This window comes from Echiichthys vipera (genome assembly GCF_963691815.1).
Source record: "Echiichthys vipera genome assembly, chromosome: 20".
Taxonomy (NCBI): domain Eukaryota; kingdom Metazoa; phylum Chordata; class Actinopteri; order Perciformes; family Trachinidae; genus Echiichthys; species Echiichthys vipera.
Window position 1 is genome coordinate 16,016,405 of NC_139845.1, and position 19,213 is coordinate 16,035,617.

General features: G+C 42.9%; 1 protein-coding gene across 5 annotated transcripts in view; it reads right to left on the reverse strand.

The window, feature by feature from the left end:
• The window catches only part of sox5 (SRY-box transcription factor 5), a 143,814-nt gene that overhangs the window by 58,756 nt on the left and 65,845 nt on the right, over window positions 1-19,213 (reverse strand). For all 5 annotated transcript variants that reach the window (XM_083934902.1, XM_083934903.1, XM_083934901.1 and 2 more), the window contains exons 2-3: window positions 16,591-16,786; window positions 7,355-7,571 (exon numbers count right to left, since the gene is read on the reverse strand). In XM_083934902.1, the coding sequence (XP_083791028.1) occupies window positions 7,355-7,571; window positions 16,591-16,785 (412 nt within the window). In that variant the 5' untranslated portion in view covers window position 16,786. The remainder of the gene's footprint in view (window positions 1-7,354; window positions 7,572-16,590; window positions 16,787-19,213) is intronic.

Here is a 19,213-nt window from a genome sequence, read left to right on the forward strand (position 1 = left end):
ATACATTTCTACATATAGGAAAATGTTACAAATAGTCAATTAATAATAATTGAAGATTTGTTTGACATGTTTTTTCCACTGGAATTACCAACTGCTTCAAAACTTATCATAGCTAACTAAACTCTGATTAAATGAACTGCCTTTCCAATTCACTTTCTAGGAAACTACAGACCCTTAAAATAAAGCCTTACCAATTGTTGTAACTGAGACTGCAATAAAAAACTATGGGGAACAACATTAAGTCATGAATGCATAACTTATGAGCAACTTCCACCTATTTGTCCTTTATTTAAAGGAAACTTGTATGTATCATCGCACACACACTAAAACATATGCATGTTAATAGAAACACCTGGAAAGCTTGCAGCAAAGTGATGGCTTTTTGCTATCGCACAATATCAAGATAAAAAAAAAACCCAAAGCTTTCATTCCAAAATATGACATCCTCCTACTCACAAAGTAACTGCTGGTATGTCAGTAAAGTTGTAAAGTTAATGGAAGCCTGTTGTCTGTTGACCGTTATCTTCTAACTTGACTATTCTTATTGACGTAAAATGTTCGAGCGTGCACTAGTCTGGCCTTTTTGAAAACTGGTTGAACTCAAAGAAGCAATTCCTTTCCACACTGTGTCTCAGTGTGTTTTGTTGTGTTAAGTGCTTGAGTTAAAAGTTTTCAGATTTTTCGGCTGCATTTCATATCCTTTTGATAAAGTAATTGAGGGACAAAAGTCGGCGCACTTCACACAAAACTCATTCATCTGGCAGTCAGTTTACAGCATAAAAACATTCCTCTGTCTCTCCATGGGAATGGGAGAAAAGACCAAGAAAGGAAAATCACAGAACTAGAAGGAAAAACAACAACAGGGTGTGCAAATGAGGAGAGTTTATGAGAAAGCTGAATAGATAAATCATGGATTCCACTGATTTGGTCATGGGACATGGCGCTGAATGGAAGTCAATGGGTGGATGCCAAAACACTGGGGTCTGTCTTACGTTCGGGAGTCGGTGACAGGAGACCTTTATGTGGGACAGTCCAACTCACACAAATACACACAGACACCCAAACATATTCATATGACTGTATGACACAGAAAATGCACAGAAATACACACCTCTTATCATCAGGTACCAACATACACACACACAAAAAAAAGACACACACATGCACCTACACACACTGTACTGTAGGACAGTCATATTGTGGGTAGGTCACAATAGCTAAGCTATTGAAGCCCTGGCTGATTCATGAACCTCAGGCCTTTGTCCTTAACTTAATGCAACGCCAGGAGGCCAATAACACACACAGACACACACACACACCATCAGGAAAACCACAGGACCCTCTCTCCTCTTTCTAAGCCCCTTTATGCTCATGTATCGGACAAAAGCTCAGGCAACACACTTACGCGCACACACACACAGACACACACACGGGCGCGCGCGCACACACACACACACACACACACACACACACACACACACACACACACACACACTATTCATCTCCTTAATATCGCTCATCTGGACTGGGAAGAATGGTAGAAAGGAGTTTCATCCCCACTGATTGTCTTGCACAAGGCTGAAGAGAGAATGCCATGTTGAAAAGCAGACGCAAAACAATTCAATAAGAAAAGTGACTTGAATGCGCCTTTCATCGAGCCAACAATGGCCGGCCCCACAATAGGCCTCAGGTTCACCCCATGACGTTGCCTGTTTCTCATGCCACAAAAGGGGGGAAAAAACTCCCTGAATTGACTCGATTTGAATTGTGAGCCATGTCCGTGGTGATTTTTACCCCTTCTATTACAAACGCGGTGATATTAACTGACACAGTGACACTGACACAACTGGAAAGAGTGATGAGTAAAAAGGAACTGGCTTAGCTTCAACTTGTAGCGTGAGCTCGTAGTGTGCTTCACAGTGAGTTTTATTGATTCCATTTTCTTTTTCAATATTGTGATCTTTCTGATGGAAGAATGTTTGATTTCTCCGCTGAAAGTTTTCTATTTCTCTGCCAGGTCACAGGAAAGGAGTGGTAGCATAAAAAATACCACACATGGAGTTCAAATCTTCTTCGTAATTGGTTCAAGGCAGAGTTAGTCTCATAAGCATGATGTCAACTTCTCTACAGCGAATGCTGACCGTGTATTAAGAGCCCTTTAATTGGCAAACAGGAGGACAAAATCTTGCTTTTTCTGGCTTTGCCCGCCCGAACTTTCTTTTTCACTTGTAGTGAATTAAAAAAGAAGAAAAGAATCTCTCTTTCAACCTCCCCCTCGGTTTCATTTCATTCGCCTTTTTCCCAGCGCGAGAAGAATGATCGCGATAAACAATGGCTCTGAGTCCTGCTGCACTTCATGTTAATTTATACAACTAACTAATTACTAACAAAGGGTGGAAATCACATAAAGACGTTTGCCCGCTCCCACGCTAGGGTTGTGAACCTGCTGCAGCATACGTGTTTGTGTTTGTGTGTGTGTGTGTGTGTGTGAGCGTGTGTGTACATATGCGTGTTGCAGTCCACAAATTCCCCTTAGGGATCTGTGCCTAAAAGTCACAAGTCCATGTGATGATGACGTGCAAGGGTTGTATTTACCATTGTTAATGTTTAGTGTGTGTGCTTGTGTATGTGTGCATGTGTGTGTTTTACCCCCCTCCCCCCCACCCCAGCAGTGGAAGGATTAAGCAAAGTGAAGGAGGGGGTGGACTGATGGACGGATGAACCAGAGACTGCCTCGATCCCTCCACTTTTCCGGCTCTCTTCTTTTGCATCCCTCTTTCTCTCTCTCCTTCTTCTTGGCAGAATGTATCCGCCTTTCCCATTGTCACCCATTGGAGTGTACGGAGGCGTGAGGGAGCTCCGGCCACTGTGTGCTTGTGTGGCACAATGGCCTTGCCTAAGTGCTGTCCTATAAAATGCCTCAGTGCTCTCTAAAAGCAGGCCCTGGGTTCCCTCCCTGCCTTGAAAATAGATGAAGTGCTGCATGTGCATGTTTGAGCATGTGCCTGTGTGTGTTGTGTGATATCTGTCATTGAGTTGGCATTTTCAGTATGGAAACCAGTGCCTTGGAGCAGCGAGTACGCTCAGCCATAAAAACACCATTCTGGTCGACCTCGAGGTTGCGGGCGCGGCTGTAAACCTACATAACGTGCACGACTGTGTGCACGACTGTGTCTCTTGTTTCCCTGCACGTGTGTTCAGGTCAAGGCCGCGCAGTATAGAGGCCAGGGTCTGACCCCAGAGCCGCACTGTGGTTCAGTTAAACAACAAGAATATTGACATTTGTTGACCATCAAGTTCAGTGCATAGATTTTATAAGAATAGCAATCATTTTGTCAAACTGGATGTCACTTTGCAAAAATGTGTGCAATTAGCTGTGTTTTTCTTTTTTGTCCTCTTTTTTAGGGTAGAAGATCACAATTGTTAATATGAAAGAAGTTTAATTTGAATCATTCTGAAATTCTGAAGTTAATATGTTTTAGATGCTGCTGAATCAAAACAAATTTCTATCACAGTTTTTTTTCACAGGAAGTGAAGTGTTGACACTGGGAGTGGGAACGCTGAGGAATATTGATGAATTTGGCTGCAACTGGCAACTCTGCGGGTAAATCACATCACGACGTGATGTCTAAAGGTTTATCCAGCTAAAAATGATGTACGGTAGAAAGACGATTCTAGTAACGTACCTGCATTTATTCTTGTTCTCAGCGGAAGTTACACTAAAACACACATGGACAAAAAGTCCCAGAGGTCATTGAGCCCCAGTGACGGGTAGCTGGGTAGCAGAGGGTCAACAGACGGGTCCGGCGATGGAGCTCAGCTGGCACTCACTGTGAGCCACTTGCAGTCAAAGCTGCCATATAGAGAGGGAAGGAGTGGACGGAGAGTAGAGAAGGAATGAGGCTGAGTGTCTGGTGAAAGTCCAGGGCAGTGGAGGCACCACTCCAGGGGCTGAGAGGAACATCTGTGCCCCATTTAGTGATGTTTCTCCTCCTTTTAATTCCCCTCGTTTTTCTTCTCTTCATTTTGCATTATAATCATGTCTGTCTGTCTACCTGTCTGGTCTATCAGGTGCACGTATTTTCCCGCTGCTGGGCTAATAGATTATCACTAGGCTTTGCTTTGTGGCACAGGGGTGGCAAGGGGTTAAATGGCGAGTCCAAGGGAACTGTCCAGGTGTGTGTTTGTATGTGTGTGTGTGTGTGTGTGCAGTCATCTTTCTTGGGTTTTAGCACCGGCTCTCTTTTTCGACCCCATGCCTTCCGTGACACTCTGCACTCTGCTCTCATTATTACACGTAATGACACACACACACACTCCAGCACGAGCCTCTTGCCTTAAATCCAGACAAACACACACACACACACACACACACACACAGACACACACAAGCAAGTGTCATTGCATTCTTATCTTCGCTATTCCTCCCTGTCGCTCCTGAAGACAGCGGCTAGCAGTTTGTGTGTGTGTATGCGTGTCTGTGCGAGTGAATGTGCATCTCCAGGGTAGCAGGTGGCCGGTGGAGTAAGACAGGAGATGAATGGAGAGAGCAGGAGAGCGGTGGAGCATGGTAGGGCCAGGCCATGGGGGACAAGACGGCTAGTCATTTATTAGAGGCCAATACACACGCATACACACCTTACATGCATGCAGCCAAATCCTTCCTATAACACACACACACACACACACACACACACACACACACACACACACACACACACACACACACACACACACACACACACACACACACACACACACACACACACACACACACACACACACACACACACACACACACACACACAATATCACAAATACATATGCAAATACACATACACAAGTATACATGCTCCCAAAGGCTTAAACAGCACACACATACACACACACTGACCTAGTATCTACCACTCTCCATTCATCTCGCCTAAGTAGAGCAACACTAGCCACAGACACAGAACTATATCTTTCAAACTTAAGCCATACTTGTGTGTGTAACTGTGAGTAACTCAGTGTGTGTGAGATGTCTAGCTCAGGGCTTCCATAAGTCAAGCTTCTCGTTCTGTTTCGAGATGTTTATCGTTTTCTGACCCATTTTGTGTCTTTGGCCCCTGGTTCGCATCCTTCCTAGAGTTAATGCTCTGACACTCGGAGCAAATGTGTTTGTGTGTGTGTGTGTGTATGTGTCATTGATCCAGCTGGAAGCAGTGTGCGAGCGTATGTGTAAGAGAGAGAGAGAGCAGTAATATTCCAGGCCTTTCATAATGATTAAAGCCTTCATTAAATTTTCATCCCAACCTGCTGTTTGCTGCTAATGGCCTTTGTGAGCCACACAGCCAAACAATAGCCAACCGGGCACAGAAAAGGGATTTCTATCCCGCGCTCAATACTGAGCCCCCCCCCCCCATTTCCCTCTGCCTCTCTTCATCTTTTCTCAGCATCCCTTTTCTTTCTTTACTCTCTTTTCTCTCTTGCTTGGCCTGGGTTTTTTAATGTGTGTATGTGTGTGCTGGGTCTGGAGGCGCTCGGGCCTTTTGTTAGCGCATTTCATTTAGACATAGGGCAGATAATGCTCCGGGTTGGTTTGGAAGTCGCACCACTGTGGCACTCCGCTAATGGGGTCTGTGAAGACACTGCTCTCTCTCTCTCTCTCTCTCTCTCTCTCTCTCTCTCTCTCTCTCTCTCTCCTTCACTTCTCTCTCCCTCCTTCTGTCTTTCGACCCCCCCCCCCTTCTCTCTCTCTTTCTGCACTGGCTGACTAATAAAGATCCATTATTGTTGTTTTTTTCCTGTGCAGCCGGTTCACAAGGTCCAGTGAAGCAGCGAACAACCCAAAACACACCTCAATTACAGCTCCGCTCGACAAACAGGCAAGTTTCTTCTTTTAGTTTTATTTTTTTTTTTTGTTCAAATGTGCCACAACAGGCCTCTCTATTGACTGGAATAAAAACAACCAGAAGGCGAGTGCTGACCAGCAGTCTCGACCGCTTTGAAAACCTTACAGAAAAGCCTGGAAAATAAGGTTAGCACATCGCAGCTTGAAATGAAAGCCCGTTGATGTATTACTGGAGCACAAAACAACACATGAACACCTACACTTAAAAGGCAAAATACACACTGTGCCTCCACACTGTTTCATTCACCTTTTGGTCATGGTGTTATACAGGCTGCATACAGTTCAGTCATGTTTGAATAGAAATCTCAGTACACAGCAGTGGTGCATTTAGAAGCTAAAGGGAAAGTATGGAAGTGTATAAGATCTAGTGGTTGTTATGACAGGCATCTGCCAAAGAGGTCCTGACCGCATGTTTGATCGTGTCCAATTATCCTCAGGTCAGCTCAGCGCCCTTTTGAATCAGGTCTCTTCTTATAAAAAAAATTGATTTATGCATGTCTGGCCCGGGTAGGTTACCACGGATTTTTCTGTGGTGTGAAAGATGTATCGAGTATCTGCTTTGTCTAAGTGCCCTTGAGCGAGGCAGTGATTCCCTACCAGTTTCAGGTACCTGTTTTGAAACCAACACTGATCTCACTGTGTAGCACACTAAAGACACCTCGACCAATAAAGCACAATGTTATTTATATGATCCCATCAGATGGACACCTGTTGGTAATCTCCTTATCACATTATCACTATCACATGTGTTTCATGGTGACTTAAGCCCCCATGTATCTGCCCAATGAGAAATTAGAGCTGGCCACAGGCTAATTTTATTTCTTGATCCCACTGTTAGCCCAAGGGTAAATTTGTGAATGAAATGTGGGGGCTAATTGTGCTAAGCTATGTAGCCCTGGGCAACAATCTGGTTTAGTGTCTTCAACAGTGTGGGAAGTCTTTATCTGAGGGCCGAGAGAGTTACCTCTGAGTATTCCAAAGGCAGTTAAAAAGGTGATAAAATGCATTTACCCCTCACTGATCATTTAGAAGAAAGATAATGTGAGTGTGTCTCCCTTCAAATTAAAACCTGGAAACAATTGGAGAATTAAGGGTTAAGGAGTTTTGTAAAGAAGTCAGGCTTTTTACACACTCTGGCATACACTGCACACACGAGCGCACGCACACATCGGATTTGTCAGGTTGTGTTAGATATGCAAAGCGTGGTGGACAATAGTCCCAAACAGCTGATGCTGTCTGTCTGCCTTCTGGAAAAACAAAGGCTCGCCTCTCATCTGAATGTGTGTGGGTTCATAACAGAGGAAGAGAGAGAAAGATAGAGAAAAAAACAAGACAAGACAGAAAGACAGGAAGAAGAGTGAAAAGGACGAGTGTGATAAAAGAGCGGCGCGGAGCCAGAGAGATGGCGGGGAGTTGCAGATCACACATCTGGCTGAACAAGCGTCCCCTTTCATCACTGACCTTCCGGCTCGTTCTTGATCAGCTCCTCCATCTTGCGTTGTTTCAGTGTGTCCACCACGTCTGCCAGGCTGCCCTTGCGTCTCTCTGGGGTTCCCAGGGTACCCGTCGCTGAGACCCCGTCGCCGCAGGACCGCCCTCCACCATCCTCTTTGCCTGGTGAGGTAGCATTGTGCTGGGGGTAAGGACTCAGGGAGCTCCCCTTAGTGCCGTCCTGCTCCTAGAAGGGAAGAGGGAGAGGAAGAGATAAATTATTCGATTCAAAAATGACCTAAACTTTAAGATGTAAATAAACAAACTAGGAGGAAAAAGGAGATGGAGGTGGAGGAGGAGCTGGCATACACCCTTCATTATCTCCACCCTCCTCTCCTTTTCTTACTCCCTTTATTCTCTCCATCTCCTCTTCTCACACTACAGCTCAATGCAACCAACTGTCATCCCAGGCCAGTTATCTCAAGTTAGGGAAGACTTCTTCTTCTTCTTCTTCTTTTTCTTCTTCTCTCTCACATCCCTAGGAATCTGCATTTGACTGACTTGGAGACACTTGACAGAACGAGCACATGAAACAACAGCAAAAGACTCCGCACATTCTTAGAGTCATGCTAACTCTTCATTACAAAGCCTTCAACTACTCGCCTTTGAGGGACGTCCAACGCTACTGTACCAAATCCCAAGCCCAAGTTTTAGCGCCGTGCTACTTTTGTCTTACGATTCGTGACAATTAATGCTGAGGATGCAACTCCATCAAACAGGCAAAACACAAAAACTGGATCCCTTTTTTCAAACAAACAAAGCTTTGGAGAGGTGTCAAATAATTTCCATAAATTCGCAAAAGGACTGACAAAACAACCATCAGCAGACACACAGATACAAAATATAATATATACAGCTCACAGTAAAGCTCTGTGCCTTTTGCCAAGCTGTCATGATGAATAATCATCCGTCTGTCTTGTTTTAAAAGTTTACACTTGTCTTTGACATGTGAAGTTGAATGACCTTTGGTAATCATCTCTTATAAGCAGAAAAAAAAACAATGCTTACAATTTCCTTTCTGTATTTTATCATTTACAAAAATACAATTTTTCTTCCATCCAAAGATTTGATAATGTAAAGTGCTGCAGGGATGACATATTTTTGTAGGCTGAGCATGGCCCTGGTTTCCTCAACAACAAAAAAGCTCATTGGATTTTTGCATTATGGAGAACAAAAGTTTTTGATACATATTTTGTTCAGCAAAACTTCTATACAATGAACATCACTTGAATGATTTTTGAAGCCTAAATGCTAACATTAAGCTATAAACAAACAACACTATAAATATCATCATGCTGTACATGCTGATCTGCATGATGATGTTTATAGTCTCATTTAGCCACTTCAAATTCACGAGCGGGGTATTGACTGATGTATTTTAAGTTTTAGTTAACCAACCCAAAACTCCATTAAAAAAACCACTAACTTCGAGAGGAGGGAACCGGAAGTGAAAAAATGCTCACTGACTTCAAGTTTAAGGAGTCATTCCTGCAGCACTCTATTCTTTCAGAAAGCAAACATGTTATTCAGCCAATATAAACCTGACTCAAATTTTAAGTCCTCAAATGATCTATTTTTGCATCCACATGCCAACTGAACTAATCTCAACGATGTATTCTTGCCTCTTAGCCTCTTAGGAAAATCCAGAGTTCACACAACCCAACAACTTTTGTTGTTTTGCTTATAGGAGCGAAAAATTGCAGTTTTGGTTCTTCATGAGCTTCTGTTCGGTTTTGCATCCTAACTAAATTCTTAATTTTGAACACTGTACTCTTTAACTGGAGTCCACCTCCACTCAAAAATGTGTTGTGACACTCACCTGCTGAACAGGATTAGTTTCTCTGTGCTGTGCTGTAGGTTTAAGGTAGGTACAAGCATGATTTTGTGACATCACATGAAACCTCCAGTATAAATACACTGGGAATGGACTTTTTCAGTAAAGTAGGAGACATTCTGTATTTACTAGTTCAACATTTAATATAAATAATATAAGTATTGTAATGTCATTTTAAGAATTTCTAACTGTGTAACTGAACCTCATTGTTTTTTTGTAAAACTACATCAGACACAAACTTTGTCTGCAAACTTATCCAAAAAGGTTTGATAAAGTTGGATGAACAACTTTCAGACAGTGAAAGCAGCTGACCGGTAAGTAATTTCTAGCATCCTTATCTTTGACCTTATAAAACCTGTGTTTGTTTGGATAGCGAGCATGATAGACTTAATGCCGGCTAAGCCCAATTAACAGTGACACTGAGAAGGAAGACGGCGTCAGCTCCGAAAGGGAACACACTACCTGTACTGCAGACATACGTCTAGATGTACTGCATACTTGCTCTAAATGCATCAATAGACACGTGGACATGTACATTATCCTCCTACATGCAAGCGAAGGTGTGTTAAAGTGTGTGTTGTGCTCTGTAATTACAGAAACAAGTGAGTCAACCTGTCAGCTTAGCTCTTTGTAGACGGACGGGGGAGAGTCAAGGGTCCACGGGGTTAATCTTTGGCTAATCTCACTACAATATGGAGCATGCCACCTGGGACAGCGGCACAAATACTGTATACTTATGTTCCTCTGTGTGTTGGTGTGGTACACTGGGGTACATTCCAGTTGTATTGATGACATTATAGTGTATTATGCGGGGATAGTTTTTTAATCATTAACTTGCAGGCTGATGGTGGAAGTGGAACTTAATACTGAGATCACAGTCCACAATGAAGTCATTTAGACCCTAGATGACCCCAGATTCTATTTTTTTCAATCCATGTGAGCGGAAGAGAAAACTCCCCAAGACCAAGTTTTTTTTCAAAATCATTCCTCTGCTCTCTACTGAGGGAATAAAGCCAGGCAGAGGCTTTCAATATTGACGACGCTTTCATTGTCAGTGGCCAAACACTGTATGAGAGGTACAGACCATTATCACTTGCCGTTTTCTACACTTCACTGACTCTCTCTCTCTTTGGTGATGCGTGTTTCCACACTCTGAATAAGTCAGCACGCTCAATAATTCACTAATTCTCTCCTCAGCGTGCTTGAACATGCGTTGTAACGGAGTGTGACAGCGATGATATGGCTGTAACAGTCGTATATATATGAAGCTGCAATGAGGTTTCAACCGGTCGCTGTGGATGCTTCTAACCGCTGAGGGCTGTTCTGCGCTGGGGAAAGCGTCTTGTGATCTCAAAGCGCAGAAAGACTTTACTCTTCTCCACTCACCACCTGATCAAGTGATGGCTCGACCTGCTCCTGTCTTTCTCCCTCGCTTCATTCCTTCCTTCACCCTCTCCTGTTCTTCAGATTAGGGAAATTCAGACTTCAAATGAGCGGCTTTGTGATTATGAGTTGCATCAGCGCCGGCACGGCATGCAAATGTAACAAGACAGAGGGAGAGAAGGAGTGTAAGTGGGTAGAAGTCAAAGAAAGAAATAGCGAAAGGCGAAGGAGAGAAAAGAGAGAGAGGCGATGTTATTAGAGGAAATGAGAGAGAGTTGACAGAGAGATACATGGAGAAAGAGAGAGAGAGAGCAAGGCAGGCATCTTGAAGGCAGCGGTCACACCTGTCACATCCCATTTATCTAATCCAGCGCCTACTTAAAACAGACGCACTCTTTCTTTCGAGAAAGATGTCGCGCAAACAAAACAAACAGAGCAGGAATATGGGAGGGAGACGGAGGGAGGGGGGGTGGAGTCGGTGGGGTGAGGGGTTGTCGCCGGATCTCTTCGCTCTGTTTAAAAATCTGCCAGGGAGATGTCATCTCCCTGCGTCCAACAATGAAGGTCATTTCCCAATCAAGGGGAATTAGAAGGGAGCCGTGGCTCCTTCAAAGATCTGGTAAATTAGGGCTCATGACATTATTTATCTGTAAAGTCAGACAGACAGCCTTATCCCGGAGGCAACTTAAATGGCTTATGGTTTTTTTTTTTACCCCTACTCCCCCCCATCAACGTCCCAGCATTTAATCCATGTGCCCTGCTAACATTCTTACCCTGGCGATTTGCAAAGTCCAAGACAGAGGGATCAAACAGACAAGACACAAGATAGATCCTCTATTGTAAATGGGCGTCATTCAACACGCGGCGACATGCTCCCTGCAATAACACAGGTTGCAAAAACTTTTCTCATCAACATGCATTTATTCATAAGTACAAACAGAAATTCTGGATACTGTAAACGTTCATGCCCTCCTCTCAGTGCATGTGTGGTTTTTGCTATTTCTGTGTGTGTATGTGTGACACTGCGAGTGCACATAGCCTGTAGGTGTGTGTGTGTGTGTGAGTGCCGGCATATATGTATTTATATGCACTGGATGTGACAGGCTGGCAGTGTGGGCGGTTCTGCCTTTAGTTTGCAGATGTCAATTCTCTTCCAAAATGACTGGAACAAAGTAAAAATTGCGCCTCACTCTCTTTATCCTTTTACTGCCTCTGCAATGGAACCGAATTAAACAACTTTTGTCTTCTTAAGCTCATCTGTGAGGGGAGGTTGGTTTAAAAACACGTTACTCTTGCCAGAAAAAGAGGGGGAAAAACATCCAAATGCTATTTTTTTTCCCTACAGCCAGCACAGATGCCACTGTTCATGTTCTTCTTTTTTTCTTCCTCTTCTTCCCTTCCTCCACTGTTGCCCGACAGAAGAAACTCTCTCTTTCTTTCTTCCTCTCTCTCTCTCTCATAGCCTGACATGTCTCAGGCTGTGCAAGGTGCATGTGTGGAAAACAATATTTGATGCTTGGCGCGTCGTGGTGGATCAAGACATGGACAATGTGGCAGTAGGAAGAACTGGAAACAGCTGCTCAACTAAAATACTCACACGCAAATATACACCAAGAGAATGTCAATGATCACTCCTGCAGGGGGTTGAAGACTTAGCTCTACTGCCAGGGCTTCCAATCTCCACGACATACATTGAACACACCTCTGAGTACACTGCCAAACACACACACACACACACACACACACGCACACGGAGCAAATCCCTTTACATGCCATGGCTAAACACAGACACTGTCAGTTTGGGACAAGCAAGCAAACACACATTACTTTGAACCATCCTGTTCCAACAATATAGTTTAGCTTTTCCATCTTTTTTTTATTTTTTAAGTATAATTTGAATTTAGTTTATATTACACAAAATACAAAAATTGCCAATTAATTACTTATTTTAACATCCTAATTCTAATTGTATATTCAAATTTATTTTCCAAGAACAACACACTTGCCCTTTTTCTTATCTAAAAACATGCACCCGTATTTTCTGTATTTTAATAGCAGTTTGGCTAAAATATACGCCAGTATATTTTACCACGACCCCTCGCTGTTGACAGGCAAGCGTGTGTTGATTCATTAGTGCATCACTGGCATGAGAAATTAAGTGTGACCACTTCGTCTCAAGACTGCTCAATGATTGTTTAATCTGTCAAATTCAAATACACACACACACAGACACACATAATCACACATTCAGATCACATAAAAAATAGAGAAATAGAGGACTCATGGAAGAAAATGAATAAGAAATAATGCATGTTGAAATATCTTTATACTTTTCTATCGTGGTAGCGTGCATCTCGCCTGTTAATGAAATAATTAGGGTTTGTCCATTAACACATTTAAGAGAGAAGATGTTTGCCTCTGCCTGATGTAAAACATTTTATTTCTACAAGGATTTGCAAAACACAAACATAAAAGACCCAAAAGAAAGCAAGCAAGAATGAAGGTATTAAAAAAAAAAAAATCTGCACTCCATTAAAGTGAAATATCCATTCTTTACCAACTCTGCTGCACCATAACTGGATTCTGTGTTGATTGGCTGACCTCACCGAACTACCGCTACAATCCTTCCCATCAGGCATTTGAACTGAGCTGCTCTCAGCCAATCAGGGTCCACCAGCACGGTGAGAACTTCATATTCAATGAAACATCCTTTTAGCTAAACTACATTCATTTGCAAACCATTATGAAAGGCACTATTCTCATCTCGAGCCAGGGGTTCTATGAAAACAAATTTTTGAAAAAGTGAATAATGTGGCACCTTTCAGCTTTTTAAAATGTGTGTGAGTGCTGTTATTTTTTTTATTCTGTGTGTGCAGCTGTGCAGCTGAAGCAGGCAGGTAAAGCGGACGGGCCAAAGCCGAGCAGGCAGGCGAGGCGGGCGGGATGAAGAGGTCAGTGTGTAGCTGAGCGCTTCTCCGCCGCCGTGTTAATTTACTATGACAAGATAAAGCTGTAATCTCGTCCCCCTCCTCCCCTTCTCCTGCTCTCCCCTGCTGCCTCACTTCCAAGTCAACCGGTCGCCGATGAGCCGTTTACTTCCCCCTATCACTTTGCGACAATTGCCCTGAGTTAGACCCCCACCCCCTCCCTTAGATTCCCACCGACACCCCCGCCACGCTGTAAATCTCCTTCTCCCTCTCTCCATTTCTTTTCATCCACTCTTCACTGACAGTCAGCGGCGAAGGGATTGGCACTGTAAACTCCCCCCTTCACCTTACTTAACACACATCTTACAACATGCCAAGCAGGCAGTAGGATAAGCCCCCCATACGACCTGCTAGACACACACACACCCTGGCTTGCTACTTCATAAGCCACATCAGCTATTATGCTGTGTATGAGAACACCCCCCCCCACCACCACCACCACACACTTTCTAACAATCCTTCCAACATTTAATTAATGGTCTAGAAAAGAGTCGTTGGGTCTTCATAATGAACAAAAGAGTAAAGTGATAAGGTCAATTCTGTGAAAAAATGAAATATTTTAAAATATATAAATAAATAATGAAAGTAATGTTTGTATATTTGCTTGAATACTAATTTACAGAGTACAAATAAGAGATAAATCTATCAAAATAAACAAGGAATATTCTAACCACTATCCTCAAAAAGCAACAGATAACCCAGTGTGTGTGTGTGTGCGTGTGTGTGTACACACGTGTGTTTCCACGCCTGAGTGTCCCCCCATGGTCCCAGGACTTTGGTTTACAGTCAGCACCTGCCACACATGCAGAGTCCACCGTGGGAGTGGCCTTCAGGCTAATCAGAGGGCTAATTACAGAATTAGCTTTCCATTACAGCTCCTAAGGACTGTTTCATTGTTTTACAGCATGCAGGCATTTATCTTCAGTACGGGGGAAAGGTCGACGGTGGTTATCAGAGCGCTGCTGTGCCAAGGTGCGTATCAAGGTGAGGGCCCAGGAGAAGGTAAGACAGTGAGTTGTGTCAACGCATGCACACTGTAGTGACAACATGCTATAAAGAGTTTTGGTACAAACAAATAAGAGTAATTTGCATAAATCTTTAACAGATGCCCTTAAATGTTATTAATCATGTTTCTCTTAGTGGGTAGTCAACATTTTGTTGTACAAACATTATTTTTAAAACTAAATAATGCATACCAGCAGCCCGCTATACAGTCACAGAATCACACTTCTGTACTGAACATGCATTGTAAATCACACCACATGTATAGAATGTGGAATGAGTCACATGCAGGAAAACACACATCGCTGTGTACTCACACACACACATACATACAACTAACAGAAGTTCGCATGAACCCGTATACTGTGAGGCCTACACTAATATTTAACATGTATCACACAGAAGATGCAATTCAACTGTACAAACACAGGGCAAACACTAATGCACTTACACACACAGAGCCATACATACAGCACCACCACACAATGTCACACTTCATCCCGAAGAAAATGACTCACTGCAATGGCTCACATTTTGCAGTCACGCAACTGTGCATCAAACGGGCTCAAGGCGACGGCTGGTGGCGCGCACACATAAAAGCAAAAAACACATGTGCTCCCGAACAGTAGCCTTGAACCATCGTTTTTTTCCTCTTTCTGAAAAAAACAAAACAAAACACCTCCAGCTCACGACGCAAAACCGCTTTTCACTCACAGAGAAAGTCAATTTCTTTAGAAATCTCACTCTTTTCATTTCTAAATGTATATTTATTTTCCTCACTGTTGAGATTTGTGAAGTTGTTTTGTGTTGGGGTTTAAAAGGTGACCCTTAGAGAAGTAAACAACATTCCGAAGTCAAAGACATATTGGAGATCATAACCGTCCAACCAGTATTAAACCTGAATGGCTGTGTTTGCCTTGACTATCCCTCTGTAATGCTGGAGGCCGGGATCAGCATGAACAGAAACTGTTTCGGGGGTCTGGGCCGATCCTCATCTCGATTCTATCAAACACATATAGGAAGATGCCTTTATGGGAGGGAATTGATTTGGTCACTCCTATTATTATTATTATTATTATTATTATAATTATTTGTCTTACTTCTATATGGAGCACAATAATGCTCTAAGCTTTGGAACTATACTTCGCATAAAACTATGGGGAATATAAAGAAGAAGCATAATGTTGCCATGGATTTTTTTTTTATTTTTAAAGGTGCTGTACTGGAAACTCATCTACCGTTCCCTAACTTGTCTGACCATCGTACAAGGCACTCATCAAAACAACCAAAGAACCTCAGGTCACAACACACACAGAAGGCTCCACTATATCTTTACATAGCAAATTGTGTGTTTGCTGTTTATATTAATGTTCTGATAGCTCCTTTAATCTTATATTTCCTTACATGTTGGCAAATTGACCAATCAAAATAAAAGCTGAATTGGCTGTTAGCAGTTCCTGTTGGCAGTGTCTCCATGAATGTACAGATATCTATCATTGGATGACTTAGATACTAAGGGAAATTTCCAAAACACAATGAATGTCAAGCAAGTTCTGGAGTTTTAAGAAGCTAAGATCAGAGGACATATACTCTTAGGATAGGAGTTATGACTCCAAGAGTGCAATTTTCAACACAAATCATACCAATTGGGTGCAATAAGTCAAGAAAGGAAAGAAAATGCCTGCTAGAAAAGGACATTTTTTAAATTATATATATATCATTTTCAGATAATATCGTTATATAAAATATTGAAACTTTTCTAAAGTTTCCAACAGGGATAAAGTTTCCCAAACATGACAGAAGCACTGTGACTATTCTGGTGGGTTGAGAAGCAAATCTTGAGGCAATAACACATACTGTTGGTATTACAGTTAGAAATGTCTAATGTTTCATAGCGTGACCCTGAGTCAGCGCTCAAGGCCGCCACCACCCGTAGTCGGTTTCTTTCACAATACAACACGGGAGCCCAAACGGATGCACAAATGAGTAGCTGTCCTTACCATGTTGGGGGGGCTGTCCAAGTTGCGGTTGGGCGGCGAGCGAGGGGACACCTTGCCGCAGTAGGAGGCCAGGGGGAGGTGGATGACACCGCCCAGTCCCTCGCTATCTTCATCCTCCATTCGCTGTCTGCTGGTTGCCATGGTTACCTCTCCATCTGTCCCCCCATATGGAGAGGCTGGTCGCTTGGAAGACATCCTGGAAAAAAAAAGAAAAACGAAGGGAGATAGAAAGACAGAGAGAGAAGGAAAAACAAGAGGAAGAGTGAGCAATATTCAAAGGATGATATAACAGGTTGACGACCAGCTATATGATGGTGGTAACAGAAAGTGTGGATGTTCCTGTGGATAATTCTAGTTCCTGTAAACACCTGGATAGCCTGATGCAACTTCTGCAGTTTTTACCCACTTTGCTGTGTGTTTACTGTTAAAAGACCCTTGCATGAAGACATCTCTCAGTCCTCCCAGTAGGTGTTCATCAAATCCCATTCAGTTCATCAACCTGCACTGATTTTCCTTCCTCCCTTTTCTCTGGATTAGTGTTTTTACAGTCGCACATTCAGCTCGTTCAGTCGTCAGAGCTCTCGCAGTGCAAGTCCAAACAATATCACCTTCAGTTGATTTGTGAGCATCCAGCTCCTGGCAGACCTTCAAACACACTCTCAGGTCTTACAGTATGTTAACTATGGGGGCCATTCAACGTGCACCTTTCCAAAAGACCAGGCCATCACTGCAAATGGAGCCCGCTTGCACTGGCTTTGTGGAGGAAATGACCATGTCTTGACAATGGGCTTCCAGAGAGACAGAGTGGGAAAGAGGTAAAAAAATAAATAAAAAAGAGAGACGGAGAGTGAGAGCAGTGGCAATAATATGTGTTTATGAAAACCTCTGGACAATAGAGGAACACTAGGAAAATAGCTAGCAACGCGAAGGCCCCGCTGTTTGCATTTGTTACTGTGGCTTTGTTCCCTTGAAAAGAGGGAAAGGATATAAAGCCACATCTATTAGGTGAACTCTGCCTCTCACAAGGTAAATTTGCCTCCCTGTACTTCAGCTGAATAGGGATGCAGTGACTACGCAGCAATAATAGAATTTAATGTGGTTCTCAGCATCGCCTGAGTGCTTTCAGATGCACTTGTCAGCCTTGAAGCCACTGCGACTATGACCCTGGGTAATAGGCTGCTAAAGCTCAGTCACACAGAAGCATGGATGGAGGGATGGAGGCGTGGATGAAGGGACAGAGGAACTGTGAAAACTGGAGGGGTGGGGTGTGTGATTGGAAGCGGTGAGAAATGAAATGTAAGCAACAGGCGTCTGCTCATTCTTTCTCTACCTTTTCATTTAACAAGCTGTTTTCTTACTCTTCTGTTCATTCTCTCGTTCACCTACACATATCTTTATCCTCCAGCCATACTTCGTCCCTGTTAAATTTGCTCTTCCTCTCTCAAATTCTTCCCCTCTCTCCCCGCTTGTCTCCGGTAAACTGATTACACTCTTGACTCTATTGGATTTCCTCTGGACTGTACATCTGGCATTGTTCCTCAGAGCAGCCCTGCCACTAATTCATTGCTTATTTACCTTATGACAGTGAAAAGGGAAACGATATTGAGTGCTGCTCACTAGAGGCGATGAGGAGAGCGCCACGCTAAGAAACGCAACATGCGCCGTTATCACATCGCAGGAAGAGGTTACGGTCAAAATCAAATAAACTCCACTGCAGTGATACTGTAAAAAAAATGACTAACTTTCCGCCATGGTGATGTAACTGAGTTATCTTTAATTGTTTCTGGAAGATTTTGCCTGCAAGATTCATAGACCTCACAGATAATCTAATAATTGAAACCAATTTACAAATTGGTGTTATCATTTGCATATTGCTGCAAACCTTTTTATCTCCAAAATGTCAGAGTTTTCAGAAACACAGATAAGCAATTTGTATTCAATGGGCTCTGTGGGGGTTTGAAAGGTTGTACAATTACATCCAATATGAGGGAAATCACCATGACAGAAATATACAGCTTTGGCTGTTAAATCAAATTGCACAAAACTACAATCTTCATATTCTGCACGGCACAGTAATGCTGAATAAGTTAGAATCAGTGTTTTTACATGTGAAACTGTGTACTGAAGACAAATCCACACATACATATCTTCTTTATCTGTTTCTCCTAGACACTATATCCTAGACTCACTATCTTTGCGGGTTTAATCAACTGAGGCCATACATGAAGATTTTGTATTTTTTTTATGACAAAAGTCTTAAGATATCGATCCGCATGTGGGTATGTTTTAAATACATTCAGATTAAAACTGATACTTATGTTAGAATGACTGAGGAGAAAGAATTATGTGTGTGTTGTTCCACACATCATCCTATGTGAGCGGCTAGCCCAGCTGTACAAACTATAGGGCTTTGAGCCATGCGACACACACACACACACACACACACACACAAACACACACATATGTGTGCATACATAGAACAGAGGCCCTAACACTGCAGGTCTGTCTTCATCAATGCCTGTTTGCTTTACCTCCTTTCACTCTCTCACACTGAGGCCTTTTGTTTCAGACACACACACAAACACACACACACCACCCCTTGTGTCCTGTGCACACCTCCGCC